At 35.8% G+C, this 13,650-nt stretch overlaps 1 protein-coding gene across 4 annotated transcripts in view; it reads left to right on the forward strand.

Annotated features, from left to right (window-relative positions):
- The window catches only part of ATP2C1 (ATPase secretory pathway Ca2+ transporting 1), a 116,899-nt gene that overhangs the window by 82,090 nt on the left and 21,159 nt on the right, over nt 1-13,650 (forward strand). For 3 of the 4 annotated variants that reach the window (XM_019628916.1, XM_019628919.1, XM_019628917.1), the window contains 6 exons: nt 1,231-1,355; nt 2,198-2,295; nt 4,097-4,192; nt 4,282-4,371; nt 6,791-6,895; nt 11,472-11,628. In XM_019628916.1, coding sequence (XP_019484461.1) covers nt 1,231-1,355; nt 2,198-2,295; nt 4,097-4,192; nt 4,282-4,371; nt 6,791-6,895; nt 11,472-11,628 — 671 coding nt within the window. The remainder of the gene's footprint in view (nt 1-1,230; nt 1,356-2,197; nt 2,296-4,096; nt 4,193-4,281; nt 4,372-6,790; nt 6,896-11,471; nt 11,629-13,650) is intronic. The other variant, XM_019628918.1, reaches the window with a different exon arrangement.

Here is a 13,650-nt window from a genome sequence, read left to right on the forward strand (position 1 = left end):
CATTTTTAACTTTTGATTTTTTTTTTTTAGCAGTTCTTATTATTTGTGAAGTTGACAAATCAGTGATTTTAATTTCTACTTCAAGGTCTTCCAAAGCTCAAAACATTTTTAAAATTTTAATAGCATAAAACTCATTCTGTTTTGCAATTACCATATGTGTCCATAAATCTAACATGTGTTGTAGGATCTTTAGTGGCCTTAATTTTCCTGTCTTGAAACATTTTGCTATTTCTTTATCCTAGCAATTATTTTAACAGTTATTTCTATCTGTGCTAAAAATGAATAAAAACAGTGCGAAAGCAGAAGAATGATGAGATCGCTTATACGTTGATGTAATAATGAAGTAAATCATCACTATTGTATTATCCTTTAATTTTATTATGTTGCCCAAAGTATTACATCACATTTAAGAAAGTATAAAAGAAGTCTTGAGATACAATCTTTGTGGGGTTTTCTTTGCATTTATTAAACAAAGTTGAGAATTCAGAATTTTTAATTTTCCACCACAATGACAAAAAATAATTGGCAGAAGAATTTTCACAATTACTAGACAGAACAGAAGATGAATCCGAAGAGATAACCACTGTAGGATCTAAAATGATGAGGGTGAAATTGAATCACATAAGTGAAATCTCAACATTGTGAACCCTTGGATGGTGATACAAGCATGTGTCCTATTGTGTCTGGCTTCTTTCACTTAGCATAAGGTTTTCAAGGTTCATCCATGTTATAGCATGTGTCAGTACTTCATTCCCTTTCATGGCTGAATAATACTCCATTGTATAGATAGACCACAATATCTGATTCATCAGTTGTTGGACATTTGGGCTGTTTCCATCTTTTGGCTATTGTCAGTGGTGCTGCTGTGAACATTCATGTACAAGTTTTGTGTCAACGTCTATTATTGTCTATATAGATGAGGAAACTAAATTTAATTTACAGAGGTGGAGTAATAATAGCTCAGGGTCACACAGGTAAAAATTGGTGAAGCTACGGATACAAATCTACGCAATCTGATGTTAGAACTCATAGTCTATTGCTTACTCTGACAGCTAGTAGTTGTCCAGTAAATGTAAATCAACTTTCCTTTTCTTTTGAGGCCTTTTTTAGATGTTGACAATATTAATTTTGCGTTTTTATTAACTACTATTTTAAGTAACAGACAATTGAAATTATAGCTGTGGTTGCTGTTTTACTTAAACTTCAATACTGTGTATATATTGGTTACAGTCTGGCTGTAGCAGCAATTCCTGAAGGTCTTCCCATTGTGGTCACAGTGACTCTAGCCCTTGGTGTTATGAGAATGGTGAAGAAAAGGGCCATTGTGAAAAAACTGCCTATTGTTGAAACTCTGGGTAAGTCTGTGGTAAGAGCATACTTATGCAATGATGTGTTAGTTTACATCAACAGTGAATTATCTTTGGGTTTTATAATTTTTGTCATAGAGGCTTGCGGCAATGTTGAGTATGGTTTTAACAACCAAAAAAGTAACTAAAAATACATATCACTCAGGACTGGATTTTTAGAGAAATCTTTCTGCGTTATGGAATGCTGTAATTATTAAATTGTGTTTTAAAAAATCCATATAACAAATGAAACCTTGGAGTAAAATTAATAGAACTTTTCTTTTTACATCTCAAGAAAGATAATTGATAATTATAGATATTAAAATGTTATACTTGAATTTGCTGATAAGAACAGTAAGTATACAATAGTTACATATTGCTGTAACATAACTTTATATGCAGTATGAAAATTGTGATAACTTTATGCTATGAAACTTCTTTTAAGTTTAAACTTAAATTTAGGAATCCAGAATTTTTAAATTTAATTTCTAGTTTTCATTTTATTATTGAGAAGGAAAAATACCTTAAAATACTGATTGAATAAATTATATGGGTTTATATTTAGGTACCCTCGAGACTCTAGAAAATGTATTATATAAAATTATTATATAAAGCTAATACTGAGTAGCTTTGTAGAAACTCAACGGTAAATAAGGAAAAGTCAACATTTATCAGTATCTAATTTTTAACTTTAGTTTCAGAAACTGTGTTGAAGCAAACATGATGAGAATAAATAGTCTAAAATTATCAGTGAGCTTAACTTGTACAAAATTCACAGTGTTTGATTTGTATTCATTGTGACCTTTTATTTCTCCTTGACTTTTGGTGACATGTAATGTTTTATTCTTTAGGCTGCTGTAATGTGATTTGTTCAGATAAAACTGGAACATTGACGAAGAATGAAATGACTGTTACTCACATATTTAGTTCAGATGGTCTGCATGCTGAGGTACTCTATAGATTTATTTTTTATGACAGTGTTCCTTTGTTAAGAAACTGGGTGTTTAACATTCTTAATTGTTCTAGTGTATCATTAGTGCATGTGATTCCACCAAGTCTTGATCTCACTCCACTTGTACACTCCAGTTGTACAGTCCAGAAACTTTGAATTCTCTTTGACACCTCTCTTTTAATCACCCCATGCTCATTCATTACCAAACTCCTGATGCCCTTGCTCTATGTGCAGCTTGAAGGATATTTTAGAACCAAATTTTGAGCATGTCACTCTGTAAATTAAGATTCTTCATTGGCCTCTCAAGGCCCTGTGTGTTCTGTCCATTATTTCCTCTTTCAGCCTTAAATTCTCCCCTTTGCTCACTGGCTTTATAGTTCTTTCAGTGTGAGAAAGGTTCTACTTCAGGAGCTTTGCTGCTGTTCTCACTGTTGAGGACAGTCTAATGCCTCTTCATCCTTTGCACCTCACTTCTTCAGGTTTGCTAACCACCCAGAACTGGCCCTATTTTATATGCTTTATAAAACTCCATACCTCTCAGCCATTAGTCCAGGTAAAATTTCCTGTACCTCTTCCCATTGTACTATAAGTTATAATAATGCAAGAACTATGTTGCCTAGCACAGGGTCTAACTCACAATAGTAAATACTTGTTGAGAGAATAAGTGAATAAATAATAATTACTTTATTTTAAAAGTTATATATTGGCAGTCTTTTAAAAGCATGCCAGTGTATGTGCTTTGGTTAATTTTGAAGCTGGGTGAACACAAGTTTCAGTCTTACCTACTCTTGGCAGGATTTCTGGCTGGAATGTTTATTAACACTATTTATGGTGGGTACAGTGTTTCAAAATATTTTATAGCCAATTAACTGAGCAAAGTAAGCATCAGACAAATTGACAGATGATGCACCTAGGTTTATTTAATTCTATTTTACATAGGCCTTAAAATGAGACTATTGATATTTAGGGTCTTATATTTGGTCAAGGCTACCCAATGATAAGTTATTGAATGTGCCTTTTCTAGATGACTCAGAAGGGTCATTGGGGTTACATGTATTTACATGGTCCAGAAATGGAAGATACAGGATATAAGTTTCTCTTTTGTTTTAAGCCCATAATTTTATATGTCAAGCATTAACTATTTGTTAATTTCTCTCTAAACTGTCCTATTTTTATTGTGAAATTTAATCTTTGTTTGGCTTGGTTTGTTCTAGCCATAAGGAATCAGTATATGGCTTGTTTCTGCCTCTGATTTTTAAAACTGGTGTGTAATGCTATGTTCAAGTTGTAAGTGCCATGGTAAATCACTTTATGTCTCTGAGCCTGCATACTTGTAAAAAGAGTTCTGCAGACAGGTTTGTCATGAATAGTAGATGTGGTAATGGATTTGAATTTTTTGCAAATTGTAGTATGTTATGTAAAATGTAATATTACATAAATTTAAGCTCACTTATGCATAGAGATTTTCATCGTTTATATGTATTTTTAATATTGTAAATAGAAACTGAGATATTAATTATATTAACAATTATATTGTTTCTACTTATTATCTGTACATTATTATAATTATTAATGTAATTATTAGTATAATTAACTAGGTTTATCATTGTGAAAATTACAATCTATATTCCTTTATTAAATGTTCTTTTACACAAATTTAGATGCCTTTTTAGGTATATGCGCTAACAGTGTTATGATGTATAAAATAAAATGAACACAACTCATCATAGTTTTTGGTTTTCCTAAGTATGGTCAATGTCTACTGGTTGTATTATTGACCCCACTTTATATTCCTTAGGTTACTGGAGTTGGCTACAATCCATTTGGGGAAGTAATTGTTGATGGTGATATTGTTCATGGATTCTATAACCCAGCTGTTAGCAGGATTGTTGAGGTAAGTACTTTATTCTCTGGAAAGGTGACTTGCTTCATAATGACTTATGACATAGTGATGGGTTCATAGTTTCTGTGTATTTCTCTTAGGCGGGCTGTGTATGCAATGATGCTGTAATTAGAAACAATACTCTAATGGGGAAGCCAACAGAGGGAGCCTTAATTGCTCTTGCAATGAAGGTATGTGCCTAATCTCTTTTTCAACATACAAGACATCACCCTTACCAGAGAACACAAGGCCATCAATTTCAGTATTAACTGGTCTTTGGTATAAAGTGAAAAAGAATCACACTATTGGTTATTTTTACTGCCTTTTGGGAACCAGTTTCAGTCTTCCTGGAAATACAAAGCATAGAGCTTTTTCAGTATAACTTTATCTCTTATATGCAAGATAGAAATTAATTGACCAGTGATGGATTTCTACTTATGAGGAAATATTTCTGTCTTCCATAATATTTAGAGTTTTGTGTGAAAAGCTTTATAAATGTGTGTAATTGCTGATAAATACTAACTTTCAAATGAGTAAAAGGCAACATTATTTAGTATTTCTTCGTGAAGATGTTATGGACATCATGAGAAATCAGCTTTTCTTTTTTCCAGTCTTCTCTTTCTCTCCATTATCCATTTTTTAAAAATGAGTCTAGTTAGAATTTGTGTTAGGAGATGGGGTGCTGTTCTCAGTGATCCTTTCATCTGTTTCAGTTGATCTCCTAAGTCCCACATTTGGTTAAATGAGAAACCTAAAGACCAACCTGTTACTCCTAAACAAAAATAAAATTCCTACTTTTTTAAAAAGATTTTTATTGGGGAATTGGGGGATGGGAACAGCGCTGAATCGGGGGAAGGGGAACAGACAAGTTGCTGTTCTTTTGTTCTTCAGTCTAGTTGTGGAGGATGTTGCTTCACTGGCCCAAGTTGGCACCATCATTGTACTCTTCCCGGGCGAGGCAGATCAGTCGCCGGCGTCTGGACGGCCGCTCACAGCGGTTGCTGGCTACCCACGGTAGCCCATGGCAACCCACTGCAGCAGGGGCTGCAGCCTACGCCTTCGCCAGTGACCCAGGGCAGCCCAGCTCCAGGTTGAGCTGTTGTTCAGCATCTTAGCTGTGGATGGCAGTGTCACTGGCCTTCGTATGTGGGATCCGAACCGGGGCCCTTTGGTGTCCCAAGCCAGCTCTTAACCAACGCACCACTCAGCCGGCCCTAAAATTCCTACTTTTAAGAGCAGTCTTAAAAATTTTTGAGACTTGTGTGAAACAGGATATGCCTCTAAATGTGGTCCAATTGAGATCCAATATAAAAATGTAGGTTATTATAATATATTTAATTTAAGAAAATAAAATTGATATTTTTAGAATTTGTTTCTTTAACAGAGAGTAACATTTATCATTTGTTCTTATAAATAAAATAGCATAGTATAGCTTTTTAAAACATATTCAAAAGTTGAATTTTTTAACAGTTATTTACTGTGTTATACTTAGCTTTGCCTGTTTGTGAGATAAAGAATGTGAAAACACTTCCTTATGGGGGGGGACCTCACATTTTAGGTAGGAAGTTAACACTGATATGCTTGGAACAAATAAAAGGAAGACCAAGATAGTAGACAGTTACATCCTAACTGTCTATTGCTTCCAGTTGAGCCACATGTAAAAACAGTGCAAAATCAGACTTGGGATCTGGGCTTTGAAAGATAGGAAGGGTTTAGGTAGTAGGTAAGCTAGGAAAAGAGCAAGAGTAAAAACAAAGAGGAATAAATAGCATAGAATGGATTGTGGCTTTTGAATAAGTTAACCTGGATGAAATGAAAGGAGTTTGAATAACCCAGAGGATTTTTAAATAGGCCACATGATGGATTTCTGGAGGAGCTTTGAAAGCCAGGAAGAAGCGTCTCAACATGTTTCAAAAGACAATAAAAAGTCAACCAAAAGCAATAAACTAGGTTTTTGAGTAGTTTATTAAAAATATTTTTGAATATTTGGAGGAAAATGTGGAAGACATTGGGAAGAGAACAGCTGCTTGACAGTAGTAGTAGTCATAATATCAAGTGGAGGGTGTTAAGGGAGTGGGATAGTAGCATCAAGCAAAATAGAGTTGAATACCTAAGGAGTGAGAAATTGAATATGAAATGTCTATTGATTATAAATGTTTATTGCTGATTGTTGGTTGGGTACCTTTATTTATTTGTATCCTGCTTCCTTCCAGAATTTGAGTCAGTAGAAATTTTAATATAGTCAGTGTTGAAGATTTGGTCTACATGTAGTCCAGAAAGCATGCCTGAGACTTTATCTACATACCCAGGCTTTCATGTTGAACATAATTGCTGCTGTTCAGAAAAGTATGATATATATATATATATACAATATATAGATATATAGATATATATATTATATATATATCAATATATATATATATCAATGTATATATTATATATATATATAAAATTATGTAATATATATCATATTTATGTATATATATAGTACTGCTGTTCTGTCACCATTATTTGAAAAATAATCCAAGTATCTCTAGCCAACCCAGCTACAAGTTAAAAGGAAAATAGTCACGTGTTGGTGAGAGTTAACTTTGTTTTTGTGCCATATAGATGGGTCTTGATGGACTTCAACAGGACTATATTCGAAAAGCTGAATATCCTTTTAGCTCTGAGCAAAAGTGGATGGCTGTTAAGTGTGTTCACCGAACACAGCAGGTATCCTTTCATTTAAAGAATACTGTTATATTTTGTTTAACATACATAGATGACTATTTTTCATTTACTGTCCACTTTTAGATTTCAACAAAGCAAAGCCTAACAAAGACCTGTTGCTTTAGACTATGTATAATTCACAGTATATCTATCCCTTGTTATTCTCACGTTCTCTTTGAATTCATGCATAAATATACCCAGTTTTGCTATGTGAACAAACAACTGAAATGAGTTGGAGCCTAGTGTCAGCCTTCTAAAGCTTGTGACATTAGATACTTTCAGCACATCTGTGTTCTTTCACTAAAGGAATGTCTTGTCTTCAGAACAACTAAACCACATTATTTTATGGAAAAGTAGTTACCAAATGTATATAAATCATATTAGTTAATCCAGTTTACAAACTGACAAAATGTCCATGCACTTATATTTCAAACTACTACCTTGTTCCTGTGTATTTTAGAAATTTTTACACAGTGTAGTAAGAGTTCTTAGTTATCTACAATGTAGTCATATCACTCATAGTTGCTGTATACCAGCTTGATGCTTAAACTTACTTTGCCCTTAAAGATATATATTTGTTATTTTTATATTTTATGATTAATAATTTCAAAAATTGCATTTGATTAAGGTAATTTTTAGCTGATATCCCTTGATCCTATAAGTTATATAGCAAGAATATATATATATGAGTTTATTTGGAAGGTCTCTTTCTTTACTTCTTATATACTTTCAAACAGTACTTCAAGATAACGTGTCTCATGTAAAGTTTAACGATTTGACTTTAGCAGTTTTGAATCCAACCTCATCAGAGTTGTATATTGGAAGTTGTACATTGAATCTTCTTGGTTGTGGAAATGGGGGATAGGGAGTGGCAGGATATAAATTTGGAAAGATTTGTGTGATTTTTCTCCCCATATGCTGACCTGAAGGCTTTCTCTTATAAAATAAAACCAACCAGTGGAACTAACAAAACCCAGACCCACTGACTTGGCTCAGGATCTAGATGAGGTCAGCCTGGCATAGATATGGTAAAGTTAAGTTACCAATTTAAAAACAACCTCAGTGGCTCAAATAGTTTGTCATTAGAGGACTTTTCATTTGAACATAGCAATATACATTTATTCTCTCCCTGGAACCTGCCAAAACAATGACCAATGAATAAAAGATATAAACTAAAAAAAAGAAAGTATGGGAAAGACTCAGGGTGACAGGGTGATCAGGTATCTTCAAAGGTGGAGACCGAGGTCAAAGGCTAAAAACAGGAGATTAGTTTGAAATTCTGAGTAAGGAACCAATTTAACTCCCCCAAGTACCTTTTCTGATTTTTGAGGCCATAGCCCTTTACCCCTGTAGAATATCAGAAATTTCATCTTGGGGACAAGACTGGAGGGCAGAATGAAATTGGCTTAAGACTGAAAACAGAGTGCTTAAGGGCAAGTCATTGTCCTGAAGGGTAAGCCTCTAGGCCCAAACTCCACTTTCTTAGAATGCCTGCAGGCAGGTATCTCCCTACCCTCATTCTAAATCAGAAGACTGAGAGTTTTAGAGAAGCTGACTGGCCCCAGGGGGATTCCACAGTAGAGTATTCCTAACTAAGCTCTTTGTTCATTGGTAGAGCTTACCTACTCCTGGGCTTCATCTCCAGTCTATACCCATAGGTTGATAAGCTCTGCCATTCAATGCCCCTAGAGCTTCTAGACCTTTAATTGCTTCAGTCTTGAATATAAATGGACAATCAGGGATTGCTAGATATTTGGGGAATGTCTTCAGTGTTAAAGACACAGACCAAACAAACAGAGAAAGGGGTCTCAGAGAAACAAAGATACGCTGGATACTGAAGAAAATCTTCAAAGACCATAAAAAAATGACAACAAAATAAATAGAACGTTTATTTATAGATAGAACTTAGAATAAATAGAACTTAAATAAAGTCAAGGAATCTATAAGTAGAACAAGTCTATATGGGCCATATAAAAGATAAGGTATGAAAATCAGAAAATAAATACAGGAGATACAAAATTCACCTAATAGTGGCAGGAAGAGAGAACAGAAAATGGGAAGATTTTATCAAATAACACCAGAAAATTTTCCAGAAGAAGGACTTCAACTTGTAGAATAAAATTGCCCGTCAGCTGCTCAGCATGAGTATGTTAACGAGAGGTAGGGGGAGTATATTGTTCATACATGCAGACCCTGGAAAAGGTCCTGGGACTGAAAATCTTCCTCCACAAGTGGAGGGCCCAGAAAGACTGAAGAAAGAGGCTGGCCACTGCAGCCTGGTAATGAATGGAGTTTGTTAGAGGAAACTTACATATGAGGCATGTCTTGGGTGGCTGGAAGATGAAATGGATCCCAGCATTGCTTGGCAGGCTCCCAAGAATTATATAGGGCAGAAGAGGGGCTAGGCATGGGTACTAATACGTGAAAACTACCAGGTACGGGAAGTTACTTTGCATGCTTGACCAGGCCAGGATAAACGGCCTGTGCCAGGAACCAGCACGTAGTGGGGGGCAAAGGACAGGGTCTGGTTAATGACAGAACGAATATAGATTATGAGCAGTCAGTCTCTTAAGGGGGGTTTTTCGGGAAGCAGTCTCACCCTTGTGGCACACGTCCAGCTCATGGGTCAGGTAGCGGTCACATCTTGGAACAATCTCTCCTCAGGGGTAAACGTGAGGCTAATAATCAAGAAATTGGAGGATACTTAGGGAGAATTCTAAAAGCTTCCAGAGGTTTTAGGGTGGAAGGGAGGGCGAAGGGGAGATCATATACAAAGATTTAGGAATTAAAATACCTTCTTTGGACTTTTCAAATGCAGCACTGGACACTGGAGGCTGGAAGATAATAGAGGAAAGCCTTCCGATTCAGAAGAGAGTTATTCCCAGCTGTACTTACAAATGTGGGGATGGAATTACAATATTTTCAGACATTGCAAGTCTCAAAATGTTTATTCCACACATCTTTTCTTAGAAAGATACTGGTGAATATGTTATTCCATGATAAGACAATAAACTAAGGAAAAGGAAGACATAGCACACTGTGAGTTTTAACCAGGAGAGGGATGAAGAACCACCAGGATAAAGGAGAAAGGAAATGACAAGATCCCAGTGGTGCAGCAGGCCTAGAAATCAGGCAACTCAAATTAGAAAAGGAAAGGAGAACAAGGCTCCAGGAGGGGGTCTTCAGTAATAATATGGGAGTAGTAACTTACCTGCTCATTTGATCATCTGAAAAATATCATTGAGACAGACTTTATATTACATGAAAGAGTTCTGGAATAATTAGTAATAGGTATAAAGAAAACTAAGCAGATAAAAAACAGGGGCAGTTATTAACTTTATAAAAGATAAAACTTGAACAGGAAAATAAATACATTTGATTTATATAGGCCATGGAAACAGCATCATGCCTTCTTGCTATCTTCCTACCCCCTAATATTACTCCCTAATATCTGCTCACTAGTTACTTGGGGACTCAGGCAAATGGAAGCTTTGTCTCACTGTGAGCACACAGTGTCATAACAGGGGCAGAGGAAGAGCACATTAAGCACTGGTGCCTAAATTTCCATTTGGAAGAGACACAAGTACTGCTCATATTCATTGGCCAAAGCCCGTCACACCTGACTTCAGAGTGTGAGAGGGGAAGGAAATACATTCGTATCATGTGCCTGCAAGGAGAAGTGGGATGTGTATGAACTGTTCTAGTGACTACTACTAGTGACCAGGTTGTGCCTTAACTATATTATAACAGCGTGGAGAGGAGGAATACATAGTGGGGGTCGCCAGACTATCACCTGTCACAATAGACATGTATAAAATGATGAGTGAAAAAGGAGCAGTACAAACATACCAGGGTGCCAAAAAAATGTATATACGTGACTTGTACTCTTTTGTTATCGGTATATATTGAGTATTACAATTTTAATACAGTTTTTTTTTGCTTTCTTAAAATGTGTATACTTTTTTTGGCACCCTCTGTATTTAAAAACAAGGAGATGAATACAAAGGAAAACATTAAATTGATTTGCCCTTTTGGAGTGGAATTAGAGGTGAGAAGTTTTGGGCAGGGTACTGCAGGTTTTCATTGTAAGCTTTTGTGTATTACTTTACTGTGATGAAAAAATAGAAGAAAAAAGTCCGATAACACCCATAATGATAAGATGGTTATGAGACTAAATGGGATCACATATATACATATAATAGCAGCCAACAGAAGAAAGCCTGATCCATTGCTTGTGGGCTGATGTTAGATCTTTTCTTTTCCTGTTAAGTTGTGAGTCTCTCCGCAAATCTCCCCAAATTAGGAGTGCCTAATCTGGGCTTTAATGTAGCACTGCCTTCAATATATGGAGGTGAGGGTGGGGAGTAGTGGATGCGGTTTTCTTTATAGGATGCAGAAAGTTCTCACATATCAACTTCATCGTCAAAGTTCAAGTACCACTGAAAGCCTTAGGCTTGAGTAACTCCCTTGGGATTGTGAGAAATGAATGCCACTTGTGCTTGGATTCCAATGACGGATATGTACAAGTTGAAATAAGTTGAAATTAATTTGAATTGATTTGGTATTTTTTTCTTCTTAGGACAGACCAGAGATTTGTTTTATGAAGGGTGCTTATGAACAGGTGATTAAGTATTGTACTACATACCACAGCAAAGGGCAGACCTTGGCACTCACCCAGCAGCAGAGAGATCTGTACCAACAAGAGAAGGCGCGGATGGGCTCAGCAGGGCTCAGAGGTAAGGTGGTTTCAGCATAGCTCCCTAGGGTGGACAGGTAATGCCTCCTGTTAATTGTAGATGAATTCATACTTCCTATCTGAGCTGTCCAGCTCTATTCCAGGCTGTGTAGAACCCTGCCATTTGTAGTGTTATGTGTTAGTTGGCTAATTGGCCCCCAAAACATGAAAATCATGAATGTAGCAAAATATGAACTCTATAGTTCTTACAAACCTGCAATGGTCTCTGAATAGGTGATAGTAATTATATTTCTGACTAGTTTATTTTGTAAAAAGGGAGATGGATGGAGGTAAAGTGATATTACTCCTTCCTTATTTTATCACATTGACTGTCTTATTTAATAGATCTAAACTAGTCCCCTAAATATTGAAGTCTTAAAGCCTCTAATTTGTCCTTTATACTAAGGTGATTGCTTACTCGTTCCTCCTCTGGTGACTTCTTCCCTTGGCATTCACCAGAGAGGTAAAGAAGTACCCAGGTTCTGCTTATGGATGTGCTGTTCACTAAACATGATGCGGTGAGAGGGTCTGCTGTGCACACACACGTCAGGCCACTTCTCCTAGGGACATCACGTGTAGGATTGAAGAGGCAAGGGTTAGGGCCAGACCTGGTTTTTACCTTCTGGATAGTCATCTGGCTTATGGGTAACACATGCACACACACTTTACATAGTCTCTCTCAAGGAAACTGGAAGAGTTGGCTTCTTTAATTTTGTTTTTACAAAGCAAAAGTCAAGCACTGCAATTCCTGGGAGTAGGAAACAAATTATGTTAATTTTCTTACTCATGGTTCACTTAAGCAAGGGCTTTTTGTGGGTATTAATCATTTGTGTAGATTTATAGGACTTCCTCATTTACAGGTTTAGAAAGGTATTTTTGTGGCTTTATTTGAGGGCAAGGTTTTGTTCTTAGCAGCTCACAGTAAGAGGGTTTCAAAGTTGGCTTGGATTTAGAAACCCTGAAGTCTTAAAGGTCTGATATGTGCTCCTTGTTTTCCTCGTGTTTTGGAGCATAAGTTTCACATTTTTAAAATTCTGACTAACTCTTTTTATCTGGAGGACTGTGGAGGATTGCACATGAGTGGTTTGGTGTTGTAACATTGTGAAATAGACCAAAATTGGTAGAGGAGAAAAATTTTGGTTGCGTAGGGCTTTGGGAAATATTCCGGCCATTTGGCTCTTGCTTCTTGTTTTTTCTGCTTCCTTTCTTGTGTACCATTTTCTTCCTCCCTGTGAAATTACCATAATGAAGAACAGAAAGATTTTAAATTTAACTTGTACTGATGTTGCATCTTATAAAACTTGTTTCTTAAAATACATATGGTTCTTAATTTTGAACTTAGAATATGGTTTTGTGTTTTTCTGAGGTAACTGAAGAATGTTTTATTAATTTCAGAACAGATTTAAAAATTTTTTTTACATTCAGTATTATTTTATATTAGTTTGAGGTGTACAGCATAGTGGTTAGACATTTATATAATTTATGCAGTGATCCCGCCTATTAGTCTAGTACCTACCTGACACTATACATAGTTGTTGGAACATTACTGACTATATTCTCTATGCTGTACTTTACATCCCTGTGACTATTTTGTAACTACCAATTTGTATTTCTCAATCTCTTCATCTTTTTCACCCAGGTTCCCAACCCACTTCCTCCATGGCAACCTTCAGTTTGTTCTCTGTATCTATGAGTCTGTTTCTGTTTTGTTTGTTCATTTATTTTGTTGTTTAGATTCCACATGGAAATGAGATCATGTGGTATCTGTCTTTCTCAGGCTGACTTACTTCTCTTAGCATAATACCCTCTAGGTCCATCCATGTTGTCACAAATGTAAAATTTCATTTTTTTTTAAATGGCTGAGTAATATTCCATCGTATACATATACCACATCCTCTTTATCCATTCGCTTATTGATGGACACTTGGGTTGCTTCCATATCTTGGCTATTGTAAATAGTACTGCAGTGAATATAGGGGTGCATATATCTTTCTGAAATAGTGTTTTGGATTTCTTCGGATAA

The sequence above is a fragment of the Hipposideros armiger genome, unplaced genomic scaffold (assembly GCF_001890085.2).
Source record: "Hipposideros armiger isolate ML-2016 unplaced genomic scaffold, ASM189008v1 scaffold_818, whole genome shotgun sequence".
Taxonomy (NCBI): Eukaryota; Metazoa; Chordata; class Mammalia; order Chiroptera; family Hipposideridae; genus Hipposideros; species Hipposideros armiger.